The 12,613-nt window shown below is 56.8% G+C and overlaps 4 protein-coding genes across 4 annotated transcripts; 1 reads left to right on the forward strand and 3 right to left on the reverse strand.

Moving 5' to 3' along the window:
- Positions 1-2,131: 2,131 nt before the first annotated feature.
- On the reverse strand, positions 2,132-3,037 carry SDRG_03453 (hypothetical protein). The gene has a single exon (XM_008609087.1). The coding sequence runs from the start codon at positions 3,008-3,010 to the stop codon at positions 2,195-2,197; it is 816 nt and encodes a 271-aa protein (XP_008607309.1). The 5' UTR covers positions 3,011-3,037; the 3' UTR covers positions 2,132-2,194.
- Positions 3,038-5,446: 2,409 nt separating this feature from the next.
- SDRG_03454 (hypothetical protein) lies at positions 5,447-6,766 on the reverse strand. Its single transcript, XM_008609088.1, has one exon. It carries the CDS (start codon positions 6,555-6,557, stop codon positions 5,535-5,537), a length of 1,023 nt encoding a protein of 340 aa, XP_008607310.1. The 5' UTR covers positions 6,558-6,766; the 3' UTR covers positions 5,447-5,534.
- A 756-nt stretch (positions 6,767-7,522) lies between these two features.
- SDRG_03455 (hypothetical protein) lies at positions 7,523-8,728 on the reverse strand. The gene has a single exon (XM_008609089.1). It carries the CDS (start codon positions 8,563-8,565, stop codon positions 7,624-7,626), a length of 942 nt encoding a protein of 313 aa, XP_008607311.1. The 5' UTR covers positions 8,566-8,728; the 3' UTR covers positions 7,523-7,623.
- Positions 8,729-10,710: 1,982 nt separating this feature from the next.
- SDRG_03456 (WD repeat-containing protein 69) lies at positions 10,711-12,468 on the forward strand. The gene is made up of 9 exons (XM_008609090.1): positions 10,711-10,901; positions 10,951-11,042; positions 11,092-11,203; positions 11,249-11,371; positions 11,414-11,453; positions 11,514-11,681; positions 11,722-11,828; positions 11,873-12,008; positions 12,057-12,468. The coding sequence occupies exons 1-9, from the start codon at positions 10,786-10,788 to the stop codon at positions 12,414-12,416; spliced, it is 1,254 nt and encodes a 417-aa protein (XP_008607312.1). The 5' UTR covers positions 10,711-10,785; the 3' UTR covers positions 12,417-12,468.
- The last annotated feature ends 145 nt before the right edge of the window (positions 12,469-12,613 follow it).

Consider the following 12,613-nt stretch of genomic DNA (forward strand, 5'->3'; position numbering starts at 1 on the left):
TGTAGTCATCCTGCTCGATGACATCAACTAGAACGGGCGCACGTAGGAGAACGAGTGCGCACCGCTCTATGTCAACTCGATTGGATGCTCGTGAACCGCTTGCGCGGCACACGCTTCCCACAAGCCGCTCACTCAGCCCGTCACAGACAGTATGAATGTCCGAAGTTCGCAACTCGCACGAATCGTGCCCTTACACTTTGACATCCGAGCGCAAGTTGCTGGACGCAAAACGCGCTCTGGCCAAGCCCAAGCTCGACGTGGACATGTCCCATCACCATCTAACCCGTTCCCCGACCCCTTCCACTGCTACGCGACCCTCTACACGCCTTTGTGACTCAATGAGTGTCGTTCCGTGGTGGCACAAGTCGTCGACAGGCAAACCCACCTCGAATTTTGTCTCGTTCATCGACACGAAACCGCCGACAAATGACGTAGCTTCGCGCCTACCCACTTGGTCGACACCTACCACCACAGGTTCCAAGCCACGTTCTAACGAGGCGAAAAAGGGCACCGGAAGCGTATGCAGGATATCAACATACTATGACTTGAAAAGTAGGGGGACGAAGGACACGACTGTTGGCCTATCAAAAGAAAAACAGCTGTATTCCACGTGGCAGTCTCATACGCGATCTACCTACACTCTCGCAAAACCTACATTCTCAGTGCAGTTGCGATCTTGGCGCCTTGCGCTAATGGACACGACCAAGTCGTAGTTAGTTTTAAAAAGTGGAAAGTATAAACAAGGATTTCAATCGCTTAGATGACGCGTAACATGATGCCTAGGTCGCAAGAAACTTGAGCGATGTTGCTGAAACCAAACACCGCTGTATACGCCCCCTGCGCGCGTACCGGCGCACTTCATGCGGAACGCCGAATACTTGTGTAGTATTCTCACACTGAGGTTGCAAGGTCATGTTGTTTGCGCCTACTACTTGAACCTCATGTTCAAGGTGATTTTCGAGTTCAGTAAACGGTATGTTCCACCCACCGTTCTTCTCACATGTTCGGCATGAAGTCACCAAGGTGCGAAGTGATAGCTTGGACGGCTGGTACTGCTTCTCGTTTGCGCTGCGTTGCTAGCGCCGAGCCAACAGCGCATCCCCCTCCTCGCCCGAATCGTCGCAACGATACACGACATGGTATCTTCGCTGCGTTATCCTGTTATCTGGACAAGCTGCGTAGAGGCCGAGAGGACTCCTTAACTCCCCACGGGAAGTAGGAGCAGGCCTGTCTACTTCGAGTGGGAAGTTAACAGGTCGTGAGGCTGAGAAACCGGCGCAGCCCCTCGCTGCGGATGTTTCAGTTGTCCTCCGTGTTCATGGCGGGGCCAAAGACAGACGCGTTGGGACACACAGTTGTCTCTGGTAGCCTGATCGTGCTAGGCCGCTTAGTTTACACACTGACGTTTCTCTGCTCGCGCCCGCGGTAATTGTGTCGGGGCTGCGCGCGCTACAGCAGTAGATTCTTCAGTCGATAGTGGTTCAATCGGTCCGTTGAGCCATGCGCTGTGCGAACCACCTTGTTGGGCTCACTGCACTTGCTCTACTATGGTTCACTGCAGTGGGATGCTCGGATCCAGTGCATTTGGATAGCTCTCTTGATGATTCAGCCCGCCAACAACAGGTTCGTCATGATGATCGCAGCCAGCGCGCAATGGCACTCATCCCAGAACCATCCGCTGCTGAATAGCGGCAGCTGGACGAGCACTCAACACGCTCGTCTCCGTCCATTTCCTATCCCCTCTTGTCGTCTCCGCCACTTCATATGGGTGATCACGAGCTGCTGCGTCCAAGGTAGGCGATACGAATCATGCATCAACCAGTTGGTGCGGCCTTGTTCCAGGCAAGAGCACTTGCATAGTCAGGCCATCGCATGTTTCTTTTGGCTCTCTTGTTGGTATTCGTTGGTCGGACGGGAATGGACTGTATTGTTACGGCGCGCGCGGCGCCTCTGCGATGCGTTCACCGTCGCATGGACTGCTTCAACGAACCGCCGATAGCGCACGGGTGACGCCGTGTCCGCTCCCACCTGGATACTTGACCGCCTTTCCGCCATCGCGCCGTCGTGCTCCTCATCGTCGTCCTCCTACCGCCCACCAAGTTGCAAACACCGTTGCGCGAGTCGAGGTAGTCAAGGACACACGATATAAAACGCTTTTAACAAACTACCGAAATAAATACCCAATTCGATGGTCTTAGAGGATCGCCACGAACGGGTCAAAGGCAGAGATGAGGTCGAGGTCTTCGGGGGAAAATTCAAAAGACTCGTCGCCCTTTTTCGCGTCGAACGGAATCGGCTGCAACACCGACTCGACGTCGCACGGGCTCGGCAGCGTGTTGCTGTGCCACGAGTACATTTGCATGGCCGCAAACTCGAGCGCAACCTTGGTCTCAAAGTCCTCGGCCGGCGGAAGGTTCTGCGGCCGGCCGTACGACATCGGGACAAAGTCGGCGTCCCCCGGGCACGAAAAGTTGAAGGCCGGTGTCGATGCAGGCGCCGAGTGGCTGCGCGAGAGGGCTGGGGCCGACGTGGTCGCGGCCGGCGGCTCGGATGCCGACCGAGAGCGGACAAGGATCGGGATCGCAATCACATTGTCCACACCGTTGCGCGGCGTTGTGGCCTTGGGGCGGTGCGTCTTGCGCTTGATGAGGAGCATCCGGTTCGGGTCGTCGCGGATAAAGTTGGGCTGGCAGTACACGGAGCTGTAGTCGTTTTCCTTGGCCTTGTGGAGCTTGCGGAAGCCAAAGTAGTTGAGCTGGCGCTGGAAGCTCGCAAACTTGTTGTGGCGAAAGTACGTGGGCAAAATGTGGCTCTCCATTGCGTCGTAGTCGTAGACGACAAAGGCCTTGCCGTCATGGCACCACGAGATCGTGCTCGGGCGCTCCTTGGTAAGGATCTCGTAGAGCGTGGCGAGGAAGGGCGCGACGGCCGAGCTCAGCATCGCGTCCGTGCGAGGCGAGTAGCCCGCACCGAGGTGGTAGTGTTGCGACTGGTACATGTGGCTGTTCATAGTGTGTGGCTCTTTGTGGTACGAGGCAAATTGCAATCTGAGCTAAGATGCGCCAAGCGTGGCAATAATTTGGTCCGACAGTCGTACTACGACCACCTGTGAGAACTTCGACTTCGAGCAGGAGATAGCCAGATACACATGTGGTAGCTGTGCGCTTCGCCATGGACTGTCTGTCATTGATGGCACACGGCCGTGACGCGCCTTCAGTATTCGCACCCATAGTACCTCTAGTAAAGACAAGATGGTCGAATTGGACCAATTATTGGTCGCCTCGGCTTCAACAAACTTGGCGTCTGTTCCGTACGAGTAGTCCTGTATGGACTGGTGCATTTTGGTCGAGTTACACGGTGGCTGATGCCCGAGCCGTCGCTTTAAACCGGCTCACGACGGCGGTAAAGGAGGTGGTGGCGACGATCGGCACCGAAGGTCTGTCTCCCCACCCTCGCCGACTTGAAACGCCATTTTTGTTTACATGGAAAGCGTCGACAAGCACATTGGTGTGCACGTTGGCGATGTGTAGGTATAGAATATCATGTACATTTCATAAGTATGGGATTTTCACCGAGATGCACTTCCCTTTTCTGGCCACAGTCGTCGTTTGACGGTATTGAGAACAAAAGACAACGTGCTTTGCGAATATCAACTTACCACACGAGCGAATCAGCGCCACGGCGAACCTACTTGGTTCGAGATAACGACGTCGACGTCGCGGTAGGCACCAAGTGCGAGTCGGTCAAGTTGCGGTGACGCAAGTAGTTTCGCCGGATTGTGCGTTCTGCTTTGCGCATGATGCGAGCAAAAGAAGCCGAAGCCCCGTGCTGGATGACGAAAGCACATTATGGCGCAGATCGGCAGTAGTACACTCGGCTCTGACGTACGATTGATTGCCATTTTGGTGTCGGGATCTTGGCGTTCGCGCATTCTTTGCACAAAGCACACCCACAAAGACCACGGTGAAGAATCCTGTGAAAAATACAATCACACATCTTGTCACTCTGATATGCTGGCTAGGGCCAGGGTTGCGAGGCAAAGGGCAGACCGCGATGACGCAAGGGACGAGGAAGCGATGACCTGCATGCTAGTGCATAACCGGGCGCCGGGTTCTCCACCTGCAATGATGTACACCACATATCCAAGCGCAAGGATGCCGTCTACTCCAGGGCTCGTACCACCGCGCGCCAACAGTGGGATTCCGCGTCGCGTCCGTGCAGTGTCTCTGTGCGATCCAGCGTCAGATGTGCTGCATCAACAAACAGTACTTTTGGACCGCCCAGCACCGCACATTGCTTTCGAGACGGAGCACCACAATGGATAAGGTTGAGAGAGGAGGTCCTTCGTTTCACCACGCGCGAATGTGCATGGCCATCCAATCGTACGACGACCATGTTGTGACAATGAGGACAAGCAAGTACCAGCACAAGACGCGCGGCCTCTGGCCATTACGCAGCGTCGGCGCGTCACCAGTCACGTGGGTGGTAGTGTCAACTCGACATGAAGTGCCCACAGTTTGCTCCGCGGTCCACACCGCGTTGTTGCTTCCTCGGCGTTGGCGCCAAATGATAGTTGGAGCTCAACGATTGCTGTATGCCGCGTCTTTGCCTTCTCCAGCAGGCTTCCGTGTTTGGTAATGACCCGCTCTTCCGTCAACGGCAAGTGGACGTGGTCATACATGCGAGAAGAAGGACCGTCTCCATGGCGAGTGTCCCGTCCGTGCGTCGTGGCACGAGTAAGTGTACATCCATCATTCGCGCGCCCAGGCGATAGCAACGCAGACTCGTCATCGATCAGTTTGTTGCACTGCGTTGCCATTATGCGTCGCTGCAAACGAACTGACTGCATGGTGCGCCTTCGAGCCCGCCACTCGACTGTCGAGCCTCCTTTGCTCCTTTGGCATGTGGATGCTCTTGCTGTGCGAGCCATTGCGTTCTGCGATCGGCCACTTTCTCATACCAACCGTTGGAACACGGATGGACAAAACCGAGAGGTGAGCGCATCGTTTGCTCTAGTGAAAGACAGCAGCAGATACGAGTCGATCGACTTCTAAGCGGGCATCGCGCAGCTGGGAGCGAGGAAAGCAGTCGAAGGCTGGGTTCTGAGCGGGAAAAAGGCTGCTGTATTACACGCCATGGTATTCCTGCGCCTCCTTCTTGCTGCGCGACGAAAAGACAAAGCCGAGGCTGTCGTCGAGCGTGGCCAAGTGCATGCGCAACTATTCCGAGATGACTCGCGTCCACGCTTAGAGTGTACTGTGTCTGCTGTGCATACGCCGACTCGGTTCAGACCCGCAGTTCGACAGGCACGTCCGCAGCAGCGTAACCAAATCAGATTCGATTTTACATGCGAGTGGCCGCTAGCGTATCAACTTGAACCTTGTCAGCCCTTGTCGGCACAGACGTGGGCCGGGGGGTGACTGGTCGCGGGCGCCGATGCGAAGAAGAGCCACAAGCGTCGATAGACACGCGTTTACATTGAATAGTAGTAGTAGTAAAATCCTAGTTGTATAGATACAGGACCGCTGCGGCGACTAGGAGCAGAGCGGTGCGTCGCAGAGCATCTGGAGCTCCTCGGACGAGAAATCAATGCTGTCGTTGCCGCTCGTGCACTGAAACGGAATGGGCTGGATGTCGCCCCCCGCCTCACTCATCGTTGTCGGCACCTCGAGGCGGACATCTGCCCACGACGCCATCTTCATGCTTGACATCTCCATCGCCATGCGCGTGTCAACGCCCACGGATGAGTGCATCGGCGTCGAGTGCGGATGCTGCTGATGGTGGTACGACTGCTGGTGGTGGTGTTGCGGGGTGTACTGGGGCGGGTACATATCAAGCGTCGGTCGCAGGTCGTAGCTGTTGTGGTCGTGGACGCTCAGGAACGGGCTGCTCTCGAGCGAAAGCGGGTCAAAGTCCAGGTGTGGGCGGTTGTCATACCCCGCCGTGTCGAACGGCGTCGGGTTGCTCGAGCTTCGAGAGAGCGACGGCGCATAGTTCATGTGGTAGAGCATCGGGTCGGACATGCTCTTGCTGCGCGTGAATGCCGGCATGTCCGGGTTGTAAAAGCTAAAGTCGCTCGACGACGACGACGACGGCGTCGACGCACTCGAAGGCCGGCGCCCAGATGCAGATGGCGTCGATCCGGCCGTCGGTGTCTTGAGTCGCTGCGTCTTGCGCTTGATCTGGAGCATGCGCGACGGGTCGCTCTTGATGAAGAACGGCTGCGAGTACGTACTGCTCGTGTCGTTCTCCTTGGCCTTGTGGAGTTTGCGGAAGCCAAAGTAGTTGAGCTGGCGCTGAAAGCTCGCAAACTTGTTGTGGCGAAAGTACGTTGGCAAAATATCGCGCTCCATTGCATCGTAGTCGTGGACAATGAACGACTTGCCATCATCGCACCAGCCAACGATGCTCGCGTCCTCTTTTGAGAGGATCTCGTAGAGCGACGCAAGGAAGGGCGCGACGACCGTTGTGAAGGACGCCGACGTCGGCTTGGTCTCAGACGCCATTTTGCCACAGAAGAGAAATTGGACTATGCCAGATATGCCTGTAGGAGACATCGTACAGCTGGATCAAGGGATTGATCCCGCGGGACGCCTTTGCCGAGATGTAACTCGGCGCGTCCTCCGAGTGTAACGCAGCTGGACGTGCCGGTAAGCCGAGACGTCACCGCTGCGCGACGAGGAGCGGGCTTCAGATCCAGCGCGTCGATGCGTCGTGTACTAGGATCCTACCCAGTGCAATCCACGCGCACATTGCTCTTTGCAAGTACGGAGTCACGGGAAGTTGCCCTTGCCCTGTCTTTGCCAGTGGCTTGAGCACCAACCACGATCGCTCCCAAACCTGCGCTCGTACATGTACCTAGTACTGGGACTGGTATGCAGAGGTCGACTGAACGCAAGCCGCGACGGTCCATGAAGCGCATACGACGACGACATGTCTGTCGCCATGCAAGCCTTTCGCAGCCAAGGTCGCAACATTGCGGCAAGCATCTTCCGACGACGTGCTTAGACACGCGGGCGACGGTATGGACGGACCGCATCAAGAAAATCAGTACTGAGAGGCGATGAGAGGTGGTGATGGTCCAATGATACAGACAGCGCGCTGGCTCGTCGTCATGTCATCCGACTAGGTCGCGACGCCCCTACCAACCTACTACCACCACCGCGGTGGATCCTCTCTGTAGACATGGAAGAAGAAGAGAGACGATGGCTACGGCCAGAGTAGCTCTGCGCGTGTTACAGCGCTCGCTTGCTACTCGTGCTCGCGCTTGATGGCGCTGTGGTAGTACCGTGTATGGTAAGTAGCAGTCGTGCGCGATGACGGCGCGTCGGCACGGAAAGGCCACCAGGTCCGGCGCTACTAATCGCGAGATCGCGTGTACAAGTAGCCGCACCAGATGGGTCCGCGGAAACTTCAGTCGCCCGCCTCCCTCTTGACGTACTGCGATGATGCCATCGTCGCCGAGCATGGCTGCTTGTCGCTTCCTCTTTCGGATGGACTGCATGAAGTGCAAACGACGTGGTGGAGAATGCGCATTCCAAGCGTGATAAGGTTATTAATATTAAATGACTCGCTAACAACGAAAACTATGGCACAGCAGACAGAGACGACGACGACGCGGATTTACAGATAGCACTCGAGCGGGTCGTCGCAGAGCAGCTGGAGGTCCTCAGTCGTAAAGAGCTTGGCGTCGTCGGTCGTTGCATCGTCGAACGGAATCGGGTCTTCGACCACGGGGCTCGTAAAGAAGTCGTGGTTCCACACCTGCATGGTCGCAAACTCGAGCGCCATTGACGTCTCGACCTGCATGTCGGGGTTGGCGACCGGCGTCGCGAGCGCCGCGCTGGGCATCTGGTAGAGAAGCGCCGGGTCCGAGAGCGCGTGCGGCCGGCCGTAGTTGCCGTTGTCCACGGGCAAGAACGGGTTGACGTTCATAAAGGGCGACTCGTACATGTTGGCGTAGCCGTGCGTCGGTGTCGAGCTCTGGTTGTTGTTTTGCGGCAGGTAGATCATCGGGTCCGAGACGCTCTTGGCGCGCGTGTACGCGTGGTGCTCCATGTCCATGCCAGTATGGCTGTACTGACCCGGGTAGAAGGCAAAGTCGTCGATCGCCATTGGCGACCGCTGCGCGCCGTTGCGCGGCGTCGACCCGTTGCGCGGCGTCGAGCCCTTCAGACGGTGCGTCTTGCGCTTGATGAGGAGCATGCGCGACGGGTCGTTCTTGACAAAGCACGGCTGGCAGTAGATACTGCTCGTGTCGTTCTCGCGCGCCTTGTGGAGCTTGCGGAAGCCAAAGTAGTTGAGCTGGCGCTGGAAGCTTGCGTACTTGTTGTGGCGAAAGTACGTGGGCAAAATATCGCGCTCCATTGCGTCGTTGTCATGGACTACGAACGACTTGCCATCGTCGCACCATGAGACGATCTTGGCGTCTTCTTTCGAGAGGATCTCGTAGAGCGACGCGAGGAAGGGCGCGACCGCCGAGTTGATAGCCTTGGGCGACGACGATGGCATTTGCTTTTGCGGCGAGTAGGTTGTCGGCGACGCGGTCGTGGTCTCGGGCAGCATCGTCGAGGGATCAAGTGATGCCAAAGTAGAAAGTTGGGAAATGAACTGGATGATGGCGTGGTGGGATTGCTAGATATATTTGCGAAACTTCTGGCCTCATCCGCTGGCGTGGATGGTGTTGCCCCATAGTAATTTCACTGTACACGAGCAAGCCCGCGGCAAGGAAGCGACAGCTCCGAGTACCCGACCACCGATTACTCACGCCCAGCTGTCGCAGCCACAGCGCCTGTCGAAACGGCGTTAAAGAGACGGCACGAATGCTCATTGGTGGATCGCGTCGCGTTTATACTGGACGACGCGTTAAACGCGCTGATCCGCGGCATCTCAGCTCGCAGCGCACCATTCCCGGCCTCGTCCGCGCGCTGTAATGCAAAAGATACTATGGGCGATTGATGCCCCTACGGTACCCGGACTTGGCAGCACGTCTTTGGCGCATCTCGGAGGCCGCGACGAGTGGTGCAAGGTTACCCAAAACCAGATCGGGATGCGCTGCTCGCAATGCAAGTGCGATGATTGGTGTCGCCCGTCTCGCGAGACAGGAGCGCTGCCTCCTCTTCCTGCCCACACGCGACAACTTCAAGGCGCAGTGTGGTCAAGCCCAGGTCGTCACCGATGTGACGCATGCTCCATCTGTTTTCTGTCCAAAAGCGTGGCTTGCACATGCAGACACCAAAACAACTCTGTGTTTGTATACTGCAGTGGCTTCCGCGACGCCTGCTGGTACACGATGAGGCCACCGTGTGCTGGACACGCTGATCGTGGCCATCATATCGCCCTCCTTGCAGTGACAGAGTCTCGGCATAGCAGCCAACTCAGTGCGGCGGCGAGTTGAAGCATTGGCGACGGCAACTCTACGAGACGTCTCCGACCCACGCACCGTACGAGCGGCGAAATTTGTGGCCGAAATTTGGCGCCTGCCAAGGTGCCTGTCGAGTGTAGCAAGATGGGCCAAGATGGGCGATCTGGGAGGCTTTTCTGAAGTTTGGATGGTGTCAGGGTGCCAAACTGACCATGCCGCACGGACGATCGGCACCGAAATGGCACGGCGATAAGTCAAGAGATAGCCTTGGTGGCAAGCTGCATAGAAAAGCGGAAATGCGATGCCCGCCTCATCCCTGTCGTGATTGGGATTCGCAATACTAGTACCAGTACGAGTCTTTCATTCGTCCTTGGCCGTTGGCGTCCTTGTTGGCGGGAAAGGAAACGCGCCAATTATCCTCCCACAACCACCGCGCAGTGCGAGCTCCTCCAAGCGCAGTGATGCGACGTAACGGGTCGTTTGCTCCCACACTACGCACTAGTCGTCTGCACCAAGAGCGTGCTTGGCGTCATCCAACGCGCGCGCGATGGAGTAATATGAATCTGCGAACCGTGCCAAAGGACAGCGCGCAAGCATCATCGAGACGGACCCATTGCTCGCACAACGGCAACCGGCCCCAGGATGCAGCGCACCACCGAGATAGGATGCTGATGATGCACTCACAACAGAGCGCTGGATGTTGTCGTGATGCGATCATCGAGTTCACATTGGCCATGCACGTACTTGCAAGCAGTTGGTTTGACGGACCGATCGGTGGAACAAAACCACGACTGGCCCAATCTCGCCCGACGCCGTCGTTTCATGGAAGCACGCGGTCGTCGTTGCCAGGAATGCCAGTGGCAGCGCGGAACCAAGCAGTGCGAGACCGATCCTGGCGACTTGCCAAGACGCCTTGCCATCGAACGTCGCCAAGTCACATGATAGAGACGTTGGCGCGCAAAATTGCTCGAAATTTCGACTTTTTCACTCGTTGCCAGCATAAGTCTAGTACTCGTTGCTTCGCGTCAGACGGCAATTCAGCGGCCGCGTGTCAAGTCGATTTCTGAGCTACTTCCGCGGCCTTGTCGATCAATCTCCTCTCGTCGACGCGTCGACAGTCGTTGCTATCGTCGGTTTCCCTAGTCGATATTCTAGTCGATCGTATTAGTCGATGTCGCGTAGTTGGTTGTAGTCGATCTTTGTAGTCGTTTAGTGGGTAGCAAACTATCCGGATAATTGAACCGCGCGATCTTCGTCCGGATACGAATCGAAAACGGTTGCGGCTGCGGCTGTGAACGGACGTGGCGAGTTTTATTCGGCGAAGTATACAAATACCAAGTGAGCAAATCGAGTTTGGATTAAATTGCACTGGCTACGGCCGCGATCTTTGTCGGCCATTGCCAGATCTTGCGAGTGACCTCATGAAGCTCAAGCGGTTCCTCCTGCGCTACTACCCGCCGGGGATCATCCTCGAGTACGAGCTGCGCGATGCGACCCGCGAGATGAAGGAGATCGACCTCTTGCATCTGACGGCCGAGTACGAGGCGACGCGATCGACATGCGGAAGCTTAGCATGGGCTGCGTAGGTCCGACATTGAGGTGCTCGTCAACCAGATCGTATTTGAAGAGCCGCTCATCTCCGAGTCGCGCAAGCCGCAGCTCCGACGACTCATCTACAGTGCGTGGCCAGCATCGTTGCCGCGCATCAGCTCATGCTTCTGGGTTAGAGCTCATTGAGAAGCTCGAAGTGAACGACAATAGCGACTTTTACCTCTTCAAGATCCTCCGTGCACACATCTTGCCGCTGACCAACTGCGCCTTCAACAAGTCGGGCGACAAGTACGCAAGCGCACACGCCCGCAAATGGCTCATTTCGCCGGCTAGGTTCATCACGGGCAGCTACGACCGCACGTGTAAAGTCTGGGACACCCAGAGCGGCGACGAGCTCTTGACGCTTGAGGGGCACAAGAACGTTGTGTACGCCATCGCGTTCAACAACCCATATGGGTACGTGCGTCCGATGCGGCGTGACCGCTCATGGACTCGTAGCGACAAGATCATCACAGGGTCCTTTGACAAGACGTGCAAGGTAATGAAAGACCTCGCCATGCAAGTTGCTCAACGGAAGCTCATGAACGACGTCTCATAGCTCTGGAATGCCGACACGGGACAGCTCTACCACACGTACCGTGGCCACTCGACCGAGATTGTCTGCCTATCCTTCAACCCGCAAGGCACGGTCATCGCGACCGGGTCGATGGACAATACAGCCAAGCTCTGGGACGTCGAGAGCGGCCAGGAGTTGCACACACTTTTGGTACGAAGCCCGCCCAAGCCCTCCTCATGCTGCTTTGTAGGGACACACGGCTGAAATCGTGAGTCTCAACTTTGACGCCCAAGGCGAAAAGATCATCACCGGGTCGTTCGACCACACGGTCAAGGTCTGGGACGTGCGTAGCGGACGGTACACGCATACGCGCAGTCCGACTCTTATCGTTTGGTTCCTAGCTGCATCCACACGCTCGCGGGCCACCACGGCGAGATCTCGAGCACGCAGTTCAGCTACACGGGCGAGCTCTGCATTAGCGGGTCCATCGACCGCACCTGCAAAATCTGGGACGTTGCCAGCGGTCAGAACGTGCAGGTACTCTCACAAGGGTGATCTCGCACGGTTGATACCATCCGACCATAGACGCTGCGCGGCCATAACGACGAAATCCTCGACGTGTCCTTCAACTCGACCGGCTCCAAGCTCGTGACAGCGTCGGCCGATGGCACATCGCGCATCTACAACACGATGACGGGCGCGTGCCAAGCCATCTTGATTGGCCACGAAGCAGAGATCTCGAAGGTTACGTTCAACCCGCAAGGCTCCAAGGTTTTGACGGCGAGCTCGGACAAAGTCGCGCGCCTCTGGGAAGTCGAGACGGGCGACTGCCTCCAAATGCTCGAAGGCCACACCGATGAGATCTTTAGTTGCGCCTTCAACTATGAAGGCGACACGATCATCACGGGTTCCAAGGACAACACGTGCCGCATCTGGAAGTGCTAAGGCGACGAGGATATGATGATAATGACTACGCGAAGACGCCTTGCCTCTCTTTCGCACGTCGTATCGTAGAGGAGGCATGGTGGCATGGGATGGCGTGTACTATGTGTATATAAGGCGAACGTAGGCTAACATCTTGGCGGCGTGTGCTTAAAAGCCGCCGGCCGGGGCCTCGGGCTGCACCCACGGCAGCAGCACCA

This window comes from Saprolegnia diclina, assembly GCF_000281045.1.
Source record: "Saprolegnia diclina VS20 unplaced genomic scaffold supercont1.8, whole genome shotgun sequence".
NCBI classification, from domain to species: Eukaryota; Oomycota; class Saprolegniomycetes; order Saprolegniales; family Saprolegniaceae; genus Saprolegnia; species Saprolegnia diclina.

Bases quoted from the DNA above. Each gene is read 5' to 3' on its own strand.
- SDRG_03453 (XM_008609087.1), bottom strand. From the start codon at position 3,010: ATGAACAGCCACATGTACCAGTCGCAACACTACCACCTCGGTGCGGGC.
- SDRG_03454 (XM_008609088.1), bottom strand. From the start codon at position 6,557: ATGTCTCCTACAGGCATATCTGGCATAGTCCAATTTCTCTTCTGTGGC.
- SDRG_03455 (XM_008609089.1), bottom strand. From the start codon at position 8,565: ATGCTGCCCGAGACCACGACCGCGTCGCCGACAACCTACTCGCCGCAA.
- SDRG_03456 (XM_008609090.1), top strand. From the start codon at position 10,786: ATGAAGCTCAAGCGGTTCCTCCTGCGCTACTACCCGCCGGGGATCATC. The intron at 11,043-11,091 runs GTGCGTGGCCAG...CTTCTGGGTTAG, and splicing joins GCTCCGACGACTCATCTACA to AGCTCATTGAGAAGCTCGAA. The intron at 11,454-11,513 runs GTAATGAAAGAC...GACGTCTCATAG, and splicing joins CCTTTGACAAGACGTGCAAG to CTCTGGAATGCCGACACGGG.